Source organism: Schistocerca gregaria, chromosome 9 (assembly GCF_023897955.1).
Source record: "Schistocerca gregaria isolate iqSchGreg1 chromosome 9, iqSchGreg1.2, whole genome shotgun sequence".
NCBI lineage: Eukaryota > Metazoa > Arthropoda > Insecta > Orthoptera > Acrididae > Schistocerca > Schistocerca gregaria.
In genome coordinates, this window is record NC_064928.1 from 71,781,035 (window position 1) to 71,805,171 (window position 24,137).

A 24,137-nucleotide genomic window follows, 5' to 3' on the forward strand; every position below is an offset into this window, starting at 1 on the left:
CACACACACACATTATGTATATATATAATAGAGGGAAACATTCCATGTGGGAAAAATATATCTAAAAACAAACTTACCAAACAAGAACGTTGGCATGTTGATAGACACACAAACAAACACAAACATACACACGAAATTCAAGCTTTCACAACCAACAGTAGCTTCATCAGGAAAGAGGGAAGGAGAGGGAAAGACAAAAGGATGTGGGTTTTAAGGGAGAGGGTAAGGAGTCATTCCAATCCCGGGAGAGGAAAGACTTACCTTGGGGGGGGGGGGGGGGGGGGGGGGGGGAAGGGACAAGCAAACATATGTAAAGGCAAAGAGTTGCAGTAGATAAGAAACTAATACTCCCAAGGTAGAAATTGAAGCTGTATACAAGATAGTTTAGACAAGACTGTCAAGGATAATTGGAAAACTGTGATTGTAATTTTCTATCAGCCATCAGATCCACCCCCAAAAGTTACTGCAAAATTTAGAGAAACCTTCAGTTTGCTAGTATGAATATTTAATAATCATATTGTGGTTGTTGGAGGAGATTGTTTGGAAGGCAACTCATGATGGAAATATGCTAGACCTAACAGCAACAAACAGACCTAACATCTTTGTGGAAGCTCATATTCAAACTTGTAGCTTTGACGATAAGATATCTGTACCAACAATAATTACTACAGGATTAAGAGCAGCTAAAACAAATAAGAAGGTTTGTGCCTTCAGTAAGTTAGACAAAGAAGAAGTCATATCACTTTTCAAGAAAGATCTCAAAACATTTACCTATCATAATAAAAGTGTAGAACTGTGGCTTAGATTTAAAAGAATAGCTGAACATGCACTGGATGGCTATTTACCTACTCAACAGTTCATGATGGGAGGGACCCTCCATGGCAGACTGTTTAAACAAACAGTGACTAATGCATAATAGGTGTATAATGGAGCATAGGGGTATAAATGGAAAGATGCTGAATGTAACATATTTAGTTGTCATGAGGGAAAAATGTGAAACCTTCAGTAACTACTACAACAGAACATTATTGGATAAGCTCTCACAACACCCAAAGAAATACCACTTATATATAAAAGCTGTGAGTGGTACCAAATTTGGCATCAAGACATGCAAGTCATACGAGCTGAGAAAGAGAGTAGCAAGAGTAATAGCAGATATACTGCACTTCATTTTCAAATGTTCATTTATTGAGGGAGAGTCTGTTTACTTCTTGCACCACAGAAAAGATGTGATATAGGTAATATTGGCGAAACAGCTGCAATCACTAAAATAAACTCCAGCGATATTCTATAGCAAATTTGCAATCAATTTAGATCCTTTTTAACCATAATATACTGTAGATCCCTTGAAAAAAATTGGCCTTAAGAAGTACAGGGCACATCCATCTACCAAAAGGATAACAGAAGTGATTCATGAAACTACTGTCAAGTCTCCCTGACACCCACATGTTGTGGAATCCAAGGACATGTTCTGTGTTCAAACACAATTGCAGTATCTCCAAACAGAATGGTCTCATTCATGTCACTCCATGTCAACCAGCGGGGATTCCAAAAATGTGTCATGTAAAACCCAACTCGCACTATTAATAGTAATAGTAATTTCAACGTGGGAAAAATATATCTAAAGACAAAGATTCTGTAACTTGCCAAACAAAAGCATTGGTACGTTGATAGAAACAAAAAACACACAAACACACACACAAATTTCAAGCTTTCGCAACCTATGGTTGCTTCTTCAGGAAAGAGGGAAGGAGAGGGAAAGATGAAAGGATGTGTTTTAAGGGAGAGGGTAAGGAGTCATTCCAATCCCGGGAGCAGAAAGACTTACCTGGGGGGGGGGGGGGGGGGGGGAGGGGGGGGAAGGGACAAGTATACACTCGCACACACACACATATCCATTCGCACATATACAGGTGCGAGCAGACATATTTCTTTCTACCTTGGGAGTATTAGTTTCTTATCTACTGCAACTAGTATATCATCTTATTTTACCATTAACCTATCCTTTCGCTGTAGAATCAGTTTATTTCAGATTTTACATATTATTTTTTACCTAGTATTACAAAAGATATACTGCTTTTTGGGAGTACTTCAAACTCTGGTATTTTTTAGGAATCCAACAGCAGTTGGGTAAATGAATTTTAGTCCTTTTATCTATGGGGATCATGTCCCCAAATCTTACACTAATACTTGGTGTACCCTACATCTCTCATTATTTGGCATAGCTAGAGAGATACTGAATCAAAAAAAAAAAAAAAACTTGTGTGCAACCCCACATGCAGTTAGCTACCTGGGTAGCAGCCTGTGATGTGTACTGCACCCCTGACCCATTCAGGCAGACTCTACAATTCTCAACTCTATAGCCAAGTCCACAAAGTCATCCAGGAAGTCACAGAACAGTTTTTCACAGAATCTTGGTTCTCTCTCCTGGAAGCCTTCTATCTGGCTCAGGCAAAAGGATCCCAATCAGCTCTCAGGACAAGCCACTGATTATCATTCTCTTTGGTCACAGATCTTTTGCAGAACTCTATATTATCCACATTGACCTACTTTGACTCAAATCTTACCATGCACTCCCAAACTGAATTTTAGGTGTGACAGCATTTAGTTATCTTCTACACTGATACCATTCATGATACCGACATTGCACTTCTAATGTGTTTTGTTTAGATGCCCCATAAAGCAGTAAGAAGGCAAGTAATAACTGTTGAAATATATTGTGAGGGAGTGAATAAGTTGTTGTAATGTGACTCAAGGAGTGAAGTACATCCACATGCCTGAAACCCTGTCTTGTGCCTAATCCAAGGAGCATGTGTCATATTGTCACGTAGAAGATGGTGTAATTAGATGAATGATGAACACTAACTTTACTTAACAAAGATTTATTCAGCCCTTCAATATACAAGAATGCAGAGCAAACTGCCTCCAGCCAGACCACATACAGTATATTTACAGGTACAGAACATTCCAGTACAATGATGGTTGACATTTGTGTATGCTTTTAGAATGTACTCAAACTGAATAGAGAAATTAAAATTCTATAGTATAGGCAACTTTTGAACACATGACCCTCCATGCAACAGTTTAGCATCATAACCACTACACCACGGTGCTTCTCAGCTTCTTATATGACAGTCTTCTGCTCTAGTAAGAAATTTACAAGTACGTGCACAGGATTCAATCTTGCTTACAAATATTCCAGATATGTTTTAAGAGTGATAGTACTAACTGAGCTAAGACAGTCTTGTCATTCTATGAGCACATGCAGCATCTGCTTCAGGAGTGTTTGAGCATTGTCTGTTGAACCACATACCTGGGATAATTTTATAGGTTCATACAGTTTCTCAGTAGTAACAGTATCACTGATTCTTGCTCTCTTCTAACCTGAAAACCTCACACACCCCATTATCTTACACTAGGTAAATATGAGACACCAATGGTTGTCAAAACTGCACTAAAATCTTGTGAAAATAAAACAAGTTTTAGACAGGTTGAGAAATGTTTTCTACATCAGGAAGACAAAAAGACTGAGAATTAAATGCTGAGGAATAGACACTTTATTATTATGCCATTGGCAGACTGGCAATTTGTGATCTTGCTGTCAAAGTAACATATACAGCCTATGCAGTGTTGTGGTTCATTCGAAATTAAAATGAAAAGTGCACATAAACCTCCTTCATACTAGTTGTCTTCAATTTATTTCATAGTAGTTCATTGTCAAATTAGTCTAACACCTAAAAAAACATTTGCTATTTCGATAGAATGATTTCTTTTCAGCAGGAGCCCTTTGCATCTCTGCATGATACATGTACGACGTATTGTGCATGTGCCAGGCAGTCTGAGGTGAATCTTGCACTGTTTGGGCATGGAAACTAGTTGCTATTTTCATCATGCATTTCACATTTGTTGGGTGAGATCACTATGTGCTCTTGGCTTAAGCAACACTTTGCACATGTGTTCTACTACATTCCCATAAGGTGTGTTTGTTATCCAAAGACATGGTTTGGTTAGGTAAATTCTTGCACTTGCTGCTTTTTCCAATTGAAATGGAACTTAGCTTTTCTTTGTGATCAGTTCAGAATTGAATGTCTATGAGGCTAGCAGTATGTACTTGTACTTTACACATCCATGAGCATTCATGCTGTTCAGCCCCCTCTCTTTTAACAACACGAGAACAAATTGCTTTAGTAATTTGGTGAATATAGGAAAAATGTGGTATATTTTGACCCTTTATGTAATGCCTGACATTGTTTGAGGATGCCTACACACAGCTGCCTATTCCTTACTTAAATTCATGTACGTTAGATGACCTCTGAAAAAATAATCTGCATTTGTCTTCCTGTTATGTTAAGATTTTCTTTGTTAGCACTAGGAACCTTGTGGCTATGAACATCAGTGTCCTGCACTCATCATATCACAATTACTTGTCCTGTATAACAGCTTTGCTTTAAACAAATGATGCACTCATGTTGTAGCAAAGCATATTATGCTTGTATTTTACATAATACTTCAGCTTTCCAACAAGTATTTACATCATAGTTACTTGATGAATGCAGTTCTCACGGCAGCTCTATTTTCAGGTCATTTCCCTTAATATGTTTCTTAAAGAAGTATCACTAGAATTCAGACGTGAATATTTTTAGGTATTTAATTCAAATTTCAGTGCTATTTCAACTTGCATAGACATATGCATTGCATGAGTGTTTGTCTGTAAGTTGAACCTCTTTACACTAGGAGTCTATTAGTTTTGCAGATCTCCTAGATGTTCTTCACTCTGTTTCCTCTTGAATCACACGAACAAATTTTACATTGCGTTTGCAAAAGTTAACCCTTTTCACCAAGCATTTTTGAACCAGATTGTATTATCACATGGACTTGCCTGAAAAGGATGTAAATCAATTAAATAGTTGTTAAAGAACTTTAGTTAAACATTCAAGTTAAAGTTTGAATATATCAGTTAGTGTTAACAGTTTGAGATATTGAGAAATATGCTGTCTGCCTGCATACTTGAGTTAAAATGTTATATGCTGGATAAAGAAATTCATTGGCTACAGTAGTTGCTGCTCCTAAAACCATGATATGTCAGAATTGTAGTATCTTAATAATTTATTTCCATTGTGAGAAAAACATACAGATCACTGATGTCTGCAGATCCTACCCCAATGCTCATTTCACTTGCAGGGCATTAATTTTTTTTATAATGTTGATTGCAAAAATACTCTCTGTAAAAATGTGACCTGCAGCTTATTTGTTGTTTACCTATTTTTGTTCCAGCCAACTGGCGAAGGATCGAGGTATACCACTGGTGAGAGTTGACTGCTCCAGTGTGTTCTCTGCAAAGGGCATTGAACGTTGTGGATTCCAAAAGATCTTTTCCATCAGATTTGACTCTTATAAATGTGATGGGAAAGTCATTTTCCCTCCCACAAAAGAGTCTGGTGATGAGTACATTACCTATGTCAAAAGGTTAACTCCTAGGCCACATCTTATCACATTACATGCAGCTGCTAACATGCAGTGCCATATTTGAATGATACACAGATGATTAAATTATCTCTTTAGAGGCCACATACTGACCTGATGTTTTTTTTGTTATTGGGATTTAAATGGCTTCAATGAAAAATTTAAAAAAATCACATTTGCTAATTCAATTGTCATCAGATCTCTAGATTGCCAAGGCAGGTCAGGCAGTAACTCATGTATGATGATTTTTGTAAAGTAAATTTGTTTTAGTAGTATGTTTTACTTAGATAGATAATCTATTGAATAGTTGTATCCGAAGTGATAACATTAGGACAGTGCATAAGTTCATAGCATTTTTCCATTTACTAAACACAACAGATGCATGTAACAGAGACTTTAGTCATCAATAATATATCCTCCTTCACTGTTTATAAAAATCTGCCAATGCTAGGGTAAATTTTTGCTTTCACAACTACAGAAATTGTATGGTATTGAGGCAAAGAACACATCAAGTCATGTTCAGAGCACATTTTCATCTGGAAAGGAAATTCCTTGAAGGGTGTTTGACAGAGAGCAAGAAGGGTAAGGGCACAAGAGTGGGTGAATAAGATGGCTGCAAAATGACTTACCAACCAAAATCCTGTATAGCATATGCTGCAAGTCTAGCAGAATGCAAGCAGGCATCATAGTGGAGTAACATCACTTCACACAGTCTTCATGGCCATCGTTCTTGTACTATATCTGCAAGACATTGAAGTTGTTGACAATAAACATTAATAGTAAAGGTTACACCTCGGGGAAGCAATTCATAGTACACCACACCATTGCTGTTCCACCAGATACATAACTTTATCTTTTGTGGATGGGCACAGGTCTTTGTACAGGGAGTTCTTGCTTCATTGGGGCCCCACCTTTCCTTTCCTTTCTTTTCCTTGTGTTAGCATAAAGACACATTTCTCATCACAGAAGTGATACACGATAGAAATAGTCAGTGTTGTTCATGAGCCAGTTGTGATGGAGAGTCAGAGATGCTGGTTTTTGTGACTTTGGATTAGAGCATGTGGTACCTATACAGGAGATTTTTGAAACTTTTCCACTGCATGCAAATGTCACACAATGATGGAATGATCAGTTATTCACATTTGCCAATTCTTGAGTACACTGATGTGGGTCATTGTGGATTAATACATTTAAATGATCGTCAGCAAACCCCAAAGGTCTTCCTGAATGCGTAGAGTCACTAATGTATCAGTGATCCTTCTTAAATGAGAAAACTATTTTCTTACCATGGTCTGTCCAATGGCATTATCCATATACATGGCGCAAATGTTTCTGGCTCCTTTGCTGTCGCCATTTTACTTATCTCGAACAGAAGCATATGTTGGAAATGTTCTGATTTCTCCACTTGGCATTTCATTTTCTAGTGTGCACAGCTCTACTCACTATCTCCAAATGACAAACTGACAATATGTAAACTATAACAGCAACAGTGAACAAGAAAGAAAAAATAATGGCTGGTAAATAAACTCATAGCAACTGAATTACTAATGTGCAAAACAAAAACACTATGAACTTATGTGCAGAGTACATTTTTGTACATATTGGTACTGAAATTTCACCATTTACCCTTGTACTTTAACCACACAGACTTTTATTTTGAATAATAAATTTTCTTTTCAAGTTATTTAATTTTTGGTGTGTATAACTACTTCTTGTGTTTAATGTTTTGGTTTTATTTTTGCTTTTTAAATTGTTTTGCGTGATGGTTGTAGAAATAATTTTTTTGTACCTTGGAAATTACCTTGCCCTAAGGAAAATTTCCCCATAATAAGACAAATAACTAAGTACAGACTGTATATGAGAGTTGTGTGCAGTGCTGACAGTTACGGCATTTGTAAAGTCGTACAAAGCTTTAAGGGGCAACCAAGTTTTGATAATTCTGAATTTAAGAACGTGATTTAAAATGGTTTTGAATATTAATACCAAGAAATTTGATTTCAGCATTGGTCTCCATCCATGCATGCTGGTTATTCTACACATTTATTCAACTGTGTGTGGATGATGGAGATATTTTTGTATCAAGATCACCTTTACTTTGTTCCTGGTAAATTAATCACAGTTATGTATTTTATAAGTGATACACTCAGTGAGAAAAGTATTATCACCTTATTTTCCTATTTGATAACTGTGTCAAGTCATCAGCACAAACATTAGGTATTGCTTCAGGTGCCTCAGTATTATTTTAAAGTCTACTGGTGTCCAGCATTCACCACATCAAGTTCTGTTTGAGCTTGTATTACATATGATCAATTGCCTAAAGTCGGTCCTTGATTAGCATTCAGTAAATAAGGTTCTATGTCAGTCACTCCGTACTCAGCATTCATTATGGAAAGTGCAGGTTGCACACAAGTTGATCATCATGATGTGTGACAAACAATGTTAAAATGCTAATAAACATACATAAATGCAAAACTCTGTTCCCACAATGTTTTGTGCAATTAATTTGAGAAAAAAAAGAGAATGAACTTTCCAAACATGATTTGTAGGTTCATGAGCTTACAACTATTTCTAAAAAATTTCACATTAACAGACTACTAGGAGCTTTCAGAAACAAATACAGATGGAAGTAAATACCAAAAACGAAGCAGACTAACTGTAGAAAAGCAGTTTGCTTTGTGGGAATGTGATCTGCAGCATACGTGTGGACTCCGTGTCTTTGTCCCAGGCAACTGGGAAAGGACAAGGTATACCGCTGCTGAGATCTGGTTCATCTATCATATTTTATGCAAAGGCTGCCAAACATTGTGTTATGAAAAACATCTTTTTCCTTCAATATCACTCATAGAATCATTACGGGAAAGCCATTTTTGCTCCTTTAAAAGTGTCTGATGACTCCAGAATCTATGCCAAAAGTTCAATTTACTCCATCAGCATAATCTAGCTCCTAGCATGGAGCATATGCAAAATGAATTTAAGGTGAATCTTGTTATATTTCAGTGGCTCATTGTGCTTTGACATGCTGCTGTTGAATTTCTCTAAATTCTTAATTTGCTCTATTTATTCTTCCTCCTTTTTTCTTTATATATATCTCTTGCCTTCATGGGGTTGATATGTTCATTTGGATTACCAGTGTTAGTCCCCCCTATGACATAATTTGTGTACCCCATCTATTTGTCTAGTGTTAGTTACGTCGAAGTGTGAGAACATTTGCAAAATGTTTTGTAATGAATAAAACACACACAACACTGGTGTAATATTTTACAATATTTATTATTTGCTACATGAAATGGTTTTTGGCTGTTATGCCATCATGAACCAATTTTCGACTGTTATGCCTTCATGGTCATGGTGTAACAGCTGAAAATCGGTTTGTGAAACAAATAATAAATATTGTAGAATATTACACCACTGTTGTGTGTGTTACACTAATAATGTATTAAATATTGTACCAATAACCAACCGAAGTCAGATGTCAATTTGATTAGCTGAAACCATACACATCCATGAAAAATACAATTTCACATTTCACTTTGAAACTTACATTTAATATCAAATCTCTGTCCTAACAACTTGGGGCAGTTACTAACTTATGAGATCCTCTCTGCATGCAGACAGATCTATATGCAACAAGACAATACTCAGAAATGTCTACCATTGTAAGACCTTAACTTTTCCGGCGAATCGAATGTTCAAATAACTTACGTGTTTGCTGCCGGGTGATGTCGTCGACGACGTCACCCGGCAGCAAACCCGTAAGGTATTTGAACATGTCTACCATTCTTCTTATGTAATGGCAGTGTAAAATATCCTTCTCCCTGCTAGAAAATAAAGTGAGGAAAAAAGTTACTAGGTCTGCAACTTTGCTTCTGCCATTTTTTGTCAAAGTTCGGAGTTTTATTGTGAAAAACTTACCAGAAATTATGATTCATAGTATCGCCCATCGCTGGTCACTACATTCTCTCACCTTTAGGATAGCAAACGAATCCTGTGGCAGAAGAACAGGGCGTCTTTTGTGGTGATCCATGATCCATGTTCGAAAGTGCTGGTCAGCCAGACTATATGCCACTGATCGAAAAAGGTAGTAGTCTGAGAGAGCAACATATGGAGAATACTGCAGGAGGGATAGGAATCCTCATTTCAACATTTCCACGTATATTTTGATGGGTCTTACAACATGGGGTTGCGCACTGACCTGCTGCAAAATTACCTTTACGTGTCTATCACTGTATTGTGGCTGTTTGTTTCAGTGCTGAGCTTGAATGCATCAATTGATTTTGATAATGACGTTCTGTGACTGTCTTGGTCCGTTTCAGTGGCTACAAAAACACTCTGTCTTCCCCCGCCATGCCAGTCTTCGACATCAAAATCACCATTCTTAAGGTGTTGAAAACATTCTCTGCGTGTTCTTCCACTAATAGTTCCCTCCCATTGGTCTTACCAAGAATTTTAAGAACTACAGCAAGAAATTTCTTCATTTTAAAGCAGAAAATTAAAACTTCCCGCAAATGGTGAGAAATGGGCATGTAAGTTGACGCACTTAATAAAGAATAACGTTATGATGCAATCACAAATCGACTAATATTTTTATGGCATTATGTTTGCAGATGCCTAAGCTTATTGTATTACACCTATGACCAACTACCTGAATCCCACTTGCCGCTACTGCCGTCTATTGCAAAACGGCAGGAGCAAAGTTGTAGACCTAATAAATTGAGCAAAAAGTACACAATGTGTGAATAAAGGTTTGCAACGGAAAACACAATGGAATGATGTTGTCATTATTTGAACACACATCTATAAGTAATCAATTGTCTTGTTACACTGTATCATCTACACCGTATTTTGTAGGCCATCACTTATTATCTTTCTTCTGGTGTATCAGGCCCTTGTGGCTACTGTACGTCACCAGTGTCGTATAGAATATATCAGACGTGTTTTCCTGAGGAGGAATCGGTTGACCCATGACCTTGCGATCAAATGTTTTCGGTTCCCATTGGACAGGCACATTCTTTCGTCTACTAATCGCATGGTTTTGCAGTGCAGTCGCAAAACACAGACACTACACTTATTACAGTGAACAGAGACGTCAATGAACGAACGGGCAGATCATAACTTTGAGAAAATAAAGAAAGTAAAATTTTCACTGGAGGGAAGACTTAAACCAAGGACCTGTCATTCCGCAGCTACTCACGCTAACCACGGGACCACGGCGCTCCTGAGATCACGGTCTCCTTCTTGTTGCCTACCTTACGCATGGACTATTCACTTTGTATATTTTGCTCATTTTTTTCATAGTTCCACACAACTTCTTCCTGTTTTCTCGACTGATCTGTGTTCAGTTTTTCAAGGCCTATCCACTGTGCCAACTTATAACTAAATCTGAGGGGGGTGCGATGGGGAGGTTCCCATGTCAGTGCCGGCAGATCCCCGACGTCCTTCGTGGAGCAATCGCAACACGTCATTTTGCAGCGCTTTGCGAATCTGCACACACGCCTGCCAACTTGTGGGGCGGCGGGTGGATATAATTGTTAATGTTCCTGTTATTTATGCTGTTTGCCGTTCTCAACACTGGCTCTCTAACTACAATATTGGCAACCAGAAAGTGATTAGCAAAACGTGAAACCTGTAATTAGAATTCCTAGTGGCCACTTCGTCTGAGAAATACATTTATAGCTACAGCTTATAGTTCTGAGGAATTAGGAGATTGTCTGGGATTCATAATCTCCTTAAAATGTTCACTATATTCTGAAAGTCACAGACCAAAAAGAATTCCACACAATCCAACTACCAGAGCAGTTCAGAGTCTAATGCGCTGATGCCACTATAACTGTTCAAATTAAATGTTTAAGTGAATGCTCGCCATAATTTGATGATAATCTTCATCAAACGCCACGCTAATAATGGTAGAATGTCTGTCCTGCGGCGGCACGTGAAAATACGACATACGCAAACTAAAGATAGATCATGAACGTCAACCCAAAATTAACACTTCACTCGAAAACGATTTCATGGTTACACGTATCCCGAGTAACTTATTACTGCATCCGAGGCTGTTTATGTCAACGATATCGACGCGAACAACTCCAGGCACAGGTGGTGCGCTAATCAGCGTCTGGAGCGAACTGGGGCCTTCTCTTTCTCTTCCCACTTAGAAAGCGTATCAAAACATGGTATCCATTAAATACTGGAGTGATCTTTCTGCTGTATGCTTAGATGCTACCGACCTCTCACACTGTCATTTAGAAATAGAATCACACCTCGTCAGCTATACTGACGAGCAGAGTGCCGGCGCCCTACAGATTTCAGGGTACTGTTTGACGAACGAGGCCGAGACGTGCGAATGTAATGCGACAAAGTCTCGAGATCTGGGTCTGCTTCCGTGGCCTGTGCTATTTTTCTGTAGTCCGAGTGAAAAGATTCCAGCAATTCAGAGTCCTGTGCACGGATTTGGCAACGACGTGCGGCAAATGCATCAGAAACGGAGCCCGGGCAGATCGGAAGGCGAGATAGAGCGTCTGCATTGCCACGCTTTGCCGCAGGTGCGTACACAATTCCGTACTGTTACTGCAAAGGCAACAGAGCCCAGTGTCGCAGTTTTTGAGCAGTGCGTGTAGGAACCAGCTTCGACGGATGAAACGAGGCTCGTGATCTGTCACTAAATAGAACTTCCGCCCGCACAAATAGTGATGGAACTCATTCACACCGTACACAATAGCAAAAGCTTCTTTCAGTTTCAGAGAACTGCGCTGAACTGAATTAACAACTTCGAGGCAAAAGCAATACGTCTGTCTTGTGCACAGATAACTGTGCGAAAGGACAGCGCCGATTCCGTAGGAAGAAGCGTCCACTTGCAAAACGACCGGCTCGGCAGGAACAAAATGTACTGTACGTCTCTCACTAAGCAAAATATTTTTGAGTTTCTGAAATGTGCCTCGGCGGCTTTTAGTCCACACAAAAGATACATTTTTGCGACATAAGCGAAGCAATGGAGTCGCCATTTGAGAGGCATTCGGTATGAACCAGATGTAGTACGCCATCTTGCCTAGTACTGACTTAGTTCAGTCGCACGGCGGAGAACAGGCAGATCGCGAATTGCAAGCAAACGAGATTGGAGAGGGTGCACGCCCTGACTAGTTATCATATCACCTAAGTACTCTAGTTCAGTTTGGAAAAAGTCACACTTGACGCGTACTTCTTAAAACACTCGGAAAAGTACGCAAATTGGTAGTGTGTTCCTCTGGTGTACGGCCTGAGACGACAATATCGCCGAGGTAGTTGGAACAAAATGGCACTTTTGCAGTCAGCTGTTCCAAGTAACGTTGAAAAATGGCGGGTGCGGAAGCACTGCCAAAGGGCAAACGCCAGTACTCGATCAGTGCTAAGTGTGTACTGACAACAGACACTCTCTGTGATTGTTCATCCGATGGAATTTGCGAGCAGGCTCCACGGAAATCTGTCCACGAGTTCCTCAGGGTGAAGTAACGGCTAAGTGCCGACTGCGGTCAGTCGGCTGGCTGTAGACTTGATGTCAACACAAACGCGAATGTCATCAGAAGGCTTAGCCAACAGAACGAGAGGACTTGCCCGCTGACCAGCTGGAATGGGAGCAATTGCACCATTATCGCGCAATTCCTTCGGTTAACTGGCTACTTCGTTTCTTAAAGCAATTGCAACGCGTGCCCGGAATAAGCTACGCTGTGCATTGTCTTTCAATGTAATATGCGCCACAAAGTTATTAGTGTTTCCCATTACTCCTGAAAATAGTTCAGGAAATACTTTAAGCAAGCTAGCGACACTGTCTTTTGTGCAAATTTTGAGACTGATAGTACATTATCTTGGATGCTGAGGACAAATAAATCAAAGGCATCTAAACCGAAAATGTCCTGTCTCTGGGTTTCAACACAGTAAAATTCTCTGTCCTACAGTGAGGAATACAAACGTCTCACAAATGAGATCGACAGGAGGTGCAAAATGACTAAGCAGGGATGGCTAGAAGACAAATGTAAGGTTGTAGAGGCTTATCTCACTAGGGGTAAGATAGATACTGCGTACAAGAAAATTAAAGAGACCTTTGGACAAAAGAGAACCACTTGTATGAATATCAAGAGCTCAGATGGAAACGCAGTTTTAAGCAAAGAAAGGAAAGCAGAAAGGTGAAAGGAGTATGTAGAGGGTCTATACAATGGTGGTGTACTTTAGGGCAATATTATGGAAATGGAAGAGGATGTAGATGAAGATGAAATGGGAGATATGATACTGAGTGAATAGTTTGACAGAGCACTGAAAGACGAGTCGAAACAAGGCCCCAGGGGTAGACAACATTCCTTTAAAACTACTGACGGCCTTGGGAGAGCCAGTCCTGACAAAACACTATCATCTGATGAGCAAGATGTATGAGACAGGCGAACTACCCTCAGACTTCAAGAAGAATATCATAATTCCAATCCCAAAGAAAGAAGGCGTTGACAGATGTGAAAACTCCCCAACTATCAGTTTAATCGGTCACCTGCAAAATACTAACACGAATTCTTTACAGACGAATGGAAAACCTGTTAGATGCCGACCTCGGGGAAGACAGGTTGAATTCCGTAGAAATATTCGAATACGTGAGGCAATACTGACTTTACGACTTATCTTAGAAGAAAGATTAAACAAAGGCAAACCTATGTTTCTAGCATTTGTAGACTTGGATAAAGCTGTTGACAATGTTGACTGGAATACTCTCTTTCAAATTCTAAAGGTGGCAGGGAATGAAAGGCTATTTACAATTTGTACAGAAACCAGATAGCAGTTATAAGAGTAGAGGGTCATGAAACGGAAACAGTGGTTGGGAAGGGAGTGAGACGGGCTTGTAGCCTCTCCCCGATGTTATTCAATCTGTATATTGAGCAACCAGTGAAGGAAACAAAAGAAAAATTCGGAGTAGGTATTAAAATCCACGGAGAAGAAATAAAAACTTTGCGGTTCGCCGATGACATTGTAATTCTGTCAGAGGCAGCAAAGGACTTGGAAGAGCAGTTGAACGGAATGGACAGTGTCTTGAAAGGAGGATATAAGATGAACATCAACAAAAGCAAAACGAGGATAATGGAATGTAGTCAAATTAAGTCAGGTGATGGTGAGGGAATTAGATTAGGAAATGAGACACTTAAAGTAGTAAAGGAGTTTTGCTATTTGGGGAGCAAAATAACTGATGATGGCCGAAGTAGACAGGATATAAAATGTAGACTGGCAATGGCACAGTGGATAGGCCTTCAAAAACTGAAACAGATCAATCGAGAAAACAGGAAGAAGTTGTGTGGAACTATGAAAAAAATTAGTAAAATATACAAACTGAGAAGTCCATGCGAAGATAATCAACATTAAGGACAGTAGGAGCGAAGGGGTGCCGTGGTCCCGTGGTTAGGGAGAGCAACGACGGAACGAGAGGTCCTAGGTTCTAGTCTTCCCTCGAATAAAGAATTTAATTTTTTATTTTCAGTTTATGTGACAAACTCTTATGTTTTCATCACTTTTTTGGGAGCGATTATCACATCCACAAGAAAACCTAAATCGGGCAACGTAGAAGAATCTTTTTATCCATTCGCTAAGTGTACAAGTTAGGTGGGTCAACACCATATTCCTGCACATGCCGTCACCAGTGTCGTATACAATATATCAGAGGTGTTTTCCTGAGGAGGAATCGGTTGACCTATGACCCTGCGATGAAATGTTTTCGGTTCCCATTGGACAGGCACGTCCTTTCGTCTGCTAATCGCACGGTTTTGCGGTGAGGTCGCAAAACACAGACAATAAACGTATTGCAGTGAAGAGAGACGTCAATGAACGAACGGACAGATTATAACCGTGCGAAAATAAAATTTTCAGTCGAGGGAAGAATTAAACCAAGGACCTCTCGTTCCACAGCTACTCACCCTAACCACGGGACCACGGCGCTCCTGAGCTTACAGTCTCCTTCATGTTGCCCACCTTATGCATGGACTACTCACTTTGTATATTTTGCTCATTTTTTTCATAGTTCCACACAACTTCTTCCTGTTTTCTCGACTGATCTGTGTTCAGTTTTTCAAGGCCTATCCACTGTGCCAACTTATAACTAAATCTGGGGGGGTTGCGATGGGGAGGTTCCCTTGTCAGAGCTGGAGGCCGAGCTAAGTGCGGCTGCCGCTCCCACTGGGCTGCGACTGGCGGCTCGACTCGTCGACTCGCCGGATGACGGCCGACCGGGGCCCTCCGTTCCGCGGCGGCCATTTGAGTACTGGGGGCCGACAGGGCGTCGGCGGTGCATTTCCTGCAAGTCTGTCTTTGGCCTCCCTTCTGATAGGCTCACTCGCTCTGGCGTCTGTTATTATTCTCACAACGTCTTTGCCCCCTGGAGTGCTGGCGCCAGCTTATGCAAGCCCACTTTAATTTTCTCATATATTTTGCTCAAGTTTCTCGTCTACAGACGTTTCTCCCGCCCATCGCTGACGTGTACGACAGTGACTAATTTTCTTTGCTGTGACATACTGGAAAAGCTTTGCTTAATAGTTAACTCCTACAATATTTTCGTGCACTATAAATAAGAGTGTGTGTGAGAGAGAAACGCTTGAGTTCCTTCAGTCTTTTCATCATCTGTGCAGGGAATGCTTATGTGTGTCGAAAGCAGGAACGGTTACACGCAACGGAGGGGGTACCTCGTTAGGTCTGCGAGGAAGACTGCATTCGACGTTATTCAGCTTTATTTTCGCAAACAGATCCTGTTAGGGCAAGAATTTCCGTCCATACAAGATGAGACATCAAGAATGTGAGCGTTAACTATTTCTTGGACAATATACAATTTCAGTGAGGTCATTTGACATCAGTATAAGGTCGACAACATTGTCAGATGCTCTTGCAACGATCGCCCCCGTCTGTGCTTAGACAGTGATCTATTTCCAAAGAAGAATGCTGATTAAGGGTGTTTTGAAAGGCGTGCACATGTGCACGGGCCACCTTGCAATGTCTGTACTTTGAAAATAGGTCTTTGCACCTGTACGATCGGATCATCAAATGCGCCTAGGTGACGACGTATTTGGAGAGGAATTTCTCAGGTGTGTCAAGTATCATGGGGATGCTGCCACCTCGTACGAGCTTCACCCTGTGTCGTCAATAGCGCGTGTCGGACGTGCCCCGTTAGAATGGCGATAGAGAGGAAGCGTCCAACAGATGACATCTGGGGCGACAGCGCCCTCTGGTGCCAGTACTGTGTACTAGGTCAGTTGGAGTGTAGATCTCGTGGTGGAGACCCAGCCTGCAAAATACAAAGCACAGGCAGAGTCGTTTTACCACCATTTACCCCCACCATCTTGGGTTACATCATGCACTGTGCACGTTAGTACACATCAGTGCACATTAGTGTACATTAGGCTGACAACATGCGTGGGTGAGGGAAGTGGCGTCCTGGCGAACACACTGGGTGGTGTAGCTGTCTATGATTGTTTAAATAAAGACTGGTGCTTGGTTCGATAGTTGATGATTAGAAAGCGTGTTTGCAGAGTGCTTTAGATGGATTATTATTTTGACAATTTGTGAGTTGTTTGGCTATCTGGGCGTAAATTATTGCATTATTTACGAGTGATTTGTATGTCTGTAGGCTGTGAATGCGTTATTTTGACGGTTTACAATTAGCAGGCGTGTGTGTAGAGCAATATACCTGACTTATTTACGAGAAGTTTGCAGGTCTGCATGAAGTGGAGAATGTCAGAGCGTGTGTTCTGTATCACTGTGATGAATATACTCCATCACTAAATAAATTACTCCAAAATAAATAAAATGCACTGCTTCCTCTCTCCACCAGCCCAGTACAGCTGAGTCCTTTTCCCACCAATCCGTAGGAAGAGCTGGTGGTCGGGTGACTAAGGTTAGTGGAGGTGAGCTTTGTTTCCCGCAATTTTCTTAGGTTGGTAACGAAACCCCAAGTCAACTTTCTTTACTGCCAAAATTCAAAGTCGGCGCCAGTTTGTAGGATTAGGTGGCGATCGGGTGACTGAGGTTAGTACAAGTGTCCTTTCTTTCTCGCGATTTTCTTAGCTTAGTATAGATAACTGTGGTGTGGTGCATTATCCTGTTGGAATTTGAACATGCCGCCATTTTCTGGGGAAGGGGAGTTACGTTAGTGGAGGTAGCTGAATTGATCTTCATCTAGCCAAAATTCAAACTTCCTGCCAAAATCCGCCATATTGAATGACGTCATGACCACCATCTTGGATACATCTGGCAAGAATGTAGGGTGGCAAAGAACGAACTTTGTTCCAGTACTGTGGTTTCCATTGCCTTTTGCGTCCTCATGCCACTGGTCGTTGCTGATTCTTCTGCCTTTAGGGTTAGTTCCCACCCCAATGACAAGAGTGCCTCGAACCTCTTCCTCTTTCCGCCATCTTTTACAAAGTCGTTGGCTGAATGAGGGGTGACTTCTCGAGCAGGAAGTCTTTGGCCACGACTGATGATAATTTTTATTCAAAATTTAAGCGTTGTCTGGGTTCGAACCCCAATCGAAGATGTCATTACCAAGCAAAGCCGTTACCCACTTCAAATTTTAACACAAAGTGAGTTATATCAAAATAGAGAGTTGCAACCGTCGTACCAGTTGCTCTGTCCTCTGTTTCAGGAGACAATCAATCAGTGCGAACGTTTACTTAGTTCCTTACAAGTTTTAAAAGCGTTTTGCCAACCTTCAAAAAATATTCCTTCTGGAATGTAACCGTAGTTCTGAATACAAAAGACCATCAGCTACGAATGCGAACAGCGCTCTAGTCTTAACCACTTTTTTTTCCACGAGCGGTCGCGTTACCAGCTTCGAAGTAAGAAAGTCGTTTTTTATTTATACTCCTTGCACTGCTTCATTTATTTTATTATTTTGATACAACGAAGTGGAATGGCAAGTGGCTATAGTCGTCAGGGAAGGGAGCCACATTCCCAGCAGCACACGGTGATGTATCGTCGAATCTTGCGTCCAGCTGGGTAAACTTAATTATCCCTCCTAGTGGGGCTGCACCCCTCTTTTGGGTGGCGACTATTTAGTGGAACTTCACGTGTGTCGATAATCTGCCTACCATCGTTCGTAGGACTCGCAAGCATTATCTAGTCGTTTCATTCGCGAGACACCCGAGCTGTCGGGTTGATTGTGGAACAGTATTCCCAGATAGTTGGCAAAGTAAGTTCTACATTTCGTGTGACAACTATGAGCTCCTGATGTTGTTGTAGGTACATCCAATAACCCATCACAGACAATACATCTCGTGCAAACATGTATTGCATCGAATGTCCAGCGATGCACTTGACTACATGTGTCTCGTGTTTCGGAATGAACGTCGTACAGGTAAGAAAAAACCAAAAAGAACGCGTGAGCTGTGACACTGTGGCCGTACGAATGGCGCACAGCCGGTCCCGCGTCACAGTTTTTCGGCTGCTGGGGACACACGTATGCAGCCGTTACACAGTGCTGGCGTACGCACTGCGCGCCAGGTATGCTGTCAGGCTCTAGTTGGGTGTCTGATTTCCATGAGGTTGCGCCCGGGGAGACTCATCCGGTAGCGTTCCCACGGAAGATACTTCCAGATGAACATCACTGTAATCCACAAAATGTGCGCGACTGAAGCCGAGATATTGTCCACATCTATGGCAGGTTCGAACGACGGCGGAAGAAATTCGTGTACCAGACATGACGTCTTTTCGCTGTTGCCAATTCCGAAGTACTGCTCGGAGATTGAGTGCCAAAGCTTTGATGTGCACTTTCGTAAGTTTGAGACCACCGTTCCGGAACGGTCGAGTTAACGTGTCGTAACTGATCTTAAATAACATCCCAGTGCTGACACATTACACAAAGGAAGCCATGCGGCCGTACGCGGTACCTTTCGGCATCGGCAGGATCTGCCCTAAATGTGGCGGTCGTGACACGAGGTGAACGGCTGTCAACGACGTGTTACGTATGGACAATCGGACATTATGAAACTGCCGCCAACTCTCCGCCGCTGACCGGCGAAAAGAAGGAGTAAATGTGATCCTTAGGTATAGGAGCGTTTCCACCGTGCGCAACGGCCGCAGCACGTCTTCCGCGCCTCGTAAAGAGCGTGATATTCAGGAGATTGTCATGTTAACGTCACCACCTGCCGCCATCCCGTAAGTATTGAGATGCTCGACAGCCTGTCGCACTTGGTGTCCTGAGCGGACGAGGAGTATCAGGTGGTGTGCGCAGACACGGCAGGCGAATGAGCTCTCGTGCAGCGTTGTTCCACTGAGACAGAGTCGCATAAGGTGCGAGTGCTATCGCAGAGAGCACCACTGAAAGCGGGCACCCTAGTCGGACTGTCGCCAATGTGAGACGAGTCTGCTTCGCAACAGTTTACCACCATCTTTGATGCAGCTCTTAACTACGCAGATGAAGGCTGATGGAACCGCCATTTGGCTCACAACTGACGATAAAAAGTAGTGTATTAAAATGTAACACCTACAGCCGTCGTTACGATGTCACTTATTTTGTGGCTACCAGTTTCGGTGCTTCAGAGGACTTTCTTCAGGACTTAGCTGACACTAACGGGGTTAACACCACCCGTATACACGATGCATCAGCGTCCGACGCCTATATCCCGTTATCGCAGACTACCTTTAACAGCAATCTCGTCTCCCCCGTGCATCAACTGTCAACCCGATGAGCCGTCGGCGAGTCGGCAAAGAGGTGGCAGAAATGCCCCAAAAATCCAACCGAAATGTCATCAGTTGACGTCTCTCTGACTCACGAAGATCTGTGACTAATGATCGGCGGTAGCGTTTGTGTTCTCGCGACATATGATACGTCGAGGCGCGTTTCCCAGCGATATTGTCTAGACAGCTTGCCCGGATCAGGGTGACTTCAAGTCGCTGCCACGCGAGGATGCGTGCCTCGGCACGGTGAACGCCTGCAGGATATTCTGAAGAGGGATCCTGAAATAACAACTTACGAAGCACTGTGCGACAATAATCAAGAGTCTCCTGCGTCCACCTCGTCTTATCCCGATCGTACTGTATAAGAACTCGTCGTATCCTCTGTTAAACACATTCCGACCACAAGAGAAGCACTGAGGCGTACGCTACAACCCGGCGTTGTCCCGTCGCCCACACATCCTCGACTTGCTGACGACATTTGGAGTCCGCCAACAGTGGCGAACTGAGCTTCCGTATGCCGCGGCATCTCCACACGTGTTTCTGAGGATGGGAGGTCATACACAGATAAACTAGATAGTCCATACAGTGTGTCAACTGTAAGACGGCAGAGCTGTGAGAGGAGTGCGGGGAGAGGAGGAAGCAAGCATTGGCTGGCGAGGGGAGGGGAGGGGAGGGGAGCCGCTGGGGAGGGGGGGGGGACAAGGCACGCCTGCCAGTTGAAGTGCTGGCACTACAAATTGCTCGTCATGCTTACACGAAAGCAGATGAAAGGCTTCGAAGTAAAACTCTCTTTAAATGTTGTTCGTAAACGAAACTGAAATCGTCATGTAATATATATATATATATATATATATATATATATATATATATATATATATATGTTTGTCTACTATGGGCTCAGAAAACATTCATCCAATCGCAATGAAACTTTGGTGAGTTGTTCTCTGAACTGGACGCAGTGTTCGCAGACTCGACACAATCTTACGCACTGAATAAAATTCCGCTATCGTGTCGCGAATGACATGTTGGTTGAAAACATCGATCATTACTTCGATTTCTCCACTTCTTTTCCTAAGTTAAAAGCGAGAAAGATACATATGAAAATGCCTTCTGCACTGCATGTATTTTTTTTAAATTTGGAAATGTACTGTAATATGAATGTGTTTCGCAATAATGCAGTAACCAGTGGTGTTTCCATACAAAGCAGTACAGTAGGAAGGAAAAACTAAATATAAGGTAATTCGGACGAAATAGGGGGCTCCTTCAAAGTGATGGCGAACAAAATATCTGAAATGGAAACTCACCTTTTCTTGCCAGGCGTTTGTGGTGATAAGCCAGGATGATTCTTGGAAAACTACTTGAATCTTCCAATGCTACGCATGCTTTGTCCTGTGTATGTAGCAGCTCTCACTGAAGATTTGTAAATGGGGTGAAGCAATTTTTTCTGCTCCCTTTCCCTTTCGCAGCATTCAATGACACGCAATATAATTTTGCGAGCATCGCTACGTAATACTGGTTTCCTTCTAACCGTAGGCCTACCTGCACGGGTTGTTGGCGACCCCCGAGATGGGCCAGCAACTGCCTCTGCACTCATTTTGATGATGTTTAGCACAACTGCACAATAGAAACACTCAGAACAGTACAGCGCAAAACAATAACGAAGCAGACGACAACGGCTACTTTGTACAACACACGCAGTGGGTACCGTTCAGCATTGACCTCCTTACCGCGTAGCGCAACAGAAACATCGAGTCGACTCGCAGAGTGAGTGGTAAAAAAGTTATATCCCTCACGATACCCACGAGTGTTGTAAAAGTCCATTTCCCTTCACATCGCTCGAATTTTGGCGCCAATACACAACTAAAGTCTCCATCCACCAGTAAATGATCGAATGCGCCATTAAAGAAGGGCACGATCGCTTCCCACTAATATTTCGCACGTGCTCGTCTGTTTTCTGTGCCGGATGGGTGTATATGTTGACAATACGGATACCACGAACTGTTTTCGCCAAACGTTGTTCCGAAGGTGTATAAGCCAGGATCCCCTCTCGGACCAGTATTGCCCTTCCACTCCCGCGGTCGAGTTCGGCACTGTGTAGGAGATGTAGGCATCTACTTCCTGGAACGCAGTAGGGCAGATTTGCTGCACCATCACCATATCCTCATCTGACGAATACAGAGCGTCCCCTGCATAGCTGTTATTTCACAGGCTAACTAATAGCACATCACGTAAGAAACAGATTGACCGTCCTTACGGCCGAACAGGCAACCGTAAAAATAGTTTTCCCGTCGGTCAACAGATGTCGCAGGCGACGCTACAATGCTAACTGACCTGTCCATGTCGCGGAATGGGCAACGCTGTATCTTCGGTGACGTGAATGACGTTGCGCGCGAAATGCATTCGTCACACTACTGACTGTAGCTCATGATCGGCTGTGGTTTTTCCCGAGTTTTCAATCTAAGAATGTAGATTAGCTCCTGTAATTCTACAAAACAAGTTTATTTCTCACAATCATATGCGAAATGAAATAAATGAAAAGTAACATACAAACATTTCTCGCGAGTTACTGTTTAAATGCAGACTGTATTGCAGTCGCATAGGTTTTACACTCGCCTTTCAAGCCGTCTATTTCCTCTTTGCTATACAGCTCTTCTGATATGGATTATGGTTGTAAAAAAGATCTCCACGTGCAGAAAGAAAGTTTTCAAAATTCGTGCTCGGTTATGATGCGAATTAAGTCGACATATTTCAGTGACAGTCATTTCAAATTTAAATTCTTTTACTTTGCATGTAACTTATCAAAATGATATAAGAATGGCACAAAACGAAGAATTTTGGATTGTTGTTGAAAGGGGGCTGCAAACGCGCTAATATACAAGTGAAAGCGTATTTTCCGAGCATATTTTGGCGGTGTCAACTATGAAGAGCCACAGACGGCAAACCATAATTATGTTAAAAATTTACTTTGTACAGTTTAAAGATAACCCCCAAATATTCGCAACAGACGTACGCTTTTATCTGCAACACAGTTATTGCTGGGGATATCCGCACTCGCGCAGACCTGTTACTGTAAGTAGTGTTGCTTTCGAGTGAAAGCTGTGCGAGGATTATTAGCGCACACATAAAAACATTAAAGTAGGCAGCGTCTATAGTTTGCATGTTATGCTCGTTCTCTTCAGTCCAGTATAAACGCTTGTTCACAAGTATAAACGAACGGCAGTGAACCTATGAATACTCGTTTGCAGCAGTGTAAACGAGGTTTTACACTCGTTCACTTCGTTCGCTCTAGTATATACTAGGATTTAGCGGGATCCATGGCCTAGCAGTTAGATGGCGGCTATTATTCATTTATTTCACTGTTACGGTTTCAGCTCTAGAGCCATATTCAAGTACCAAGGGAAAGGTCTTCTAAGGTAATGCTTCTTAAATTGTTTACCAAATGTTACCACAGTATGCTTTGCATTTTGTTATCCATATCTTATATTAGTTTCAGTTTTCACATTGCATACAAAAATGCCTCTACAGCCAAAATTTTGACAGTGAAGTGAGTAAACAGTTTAAAAAAGTACAAATCGGAGCAAAGATTTCATTTAAAAATGGTATGATATGATTCTTGTACAGGAAGGGCTGCCACATTATATTAGAATATAAGATCGAGAAAATTTAGATAGGATCGAATGCTTATGGCTCTTTATTAATTCTCACGCGTATCTAATTTATTGATTTACCGGAATTTAAAATATTCTCCCGTAACCTTTCTTTATCTTTGACACGAAACCTGAACATTTTTAGTTCAGGATTTGTCCGTCTACTCCTTCCACAGTTGATACACTCGCAGGCCCTCGGCATGACGACTCGATCCACTACCACCCGTACGTCAGAAACAGCTGTACTTCACAGACGCCAGACATTGCAGGCGTTCCACCGATGTTGCCACATATTTCACAGAACGGAGTGCCATCTAGTGGTTGATTCCACAACTAAGGGTGTGACGCAGTTGCTGCCTGGTGGCC

The 24,137-nt window shown here is 41.7% G+C and overlaps 1 protein-coding gene across 1 annotated transcript in view; it reads left to right on the forward strand.

The window, feature by feature from the left end:
* Nucleotides 1–7,147, forward strand: part of LOC126292155 (arylalkylamine N-acetyltransferase 1-like) — a 95,024-nt gene extending 87,877 nt beyond the window's left edge. Inside the window, exon 5 of the mRNA XM_049985995.1 lies at nt 5,275–7,147. Within this exon, the coding sequence (XP_049841952.1) occupies nt 5,275–5,530 (256 nt within the window). The 3' untranslated portion in view covers nt 5,531–7,147. The remainder of the gene's footprint in view (nt 1–5,274) is intronic.
* Nucleotides 7,148–24,137: the final 16,990 nt, after the last annotated feature.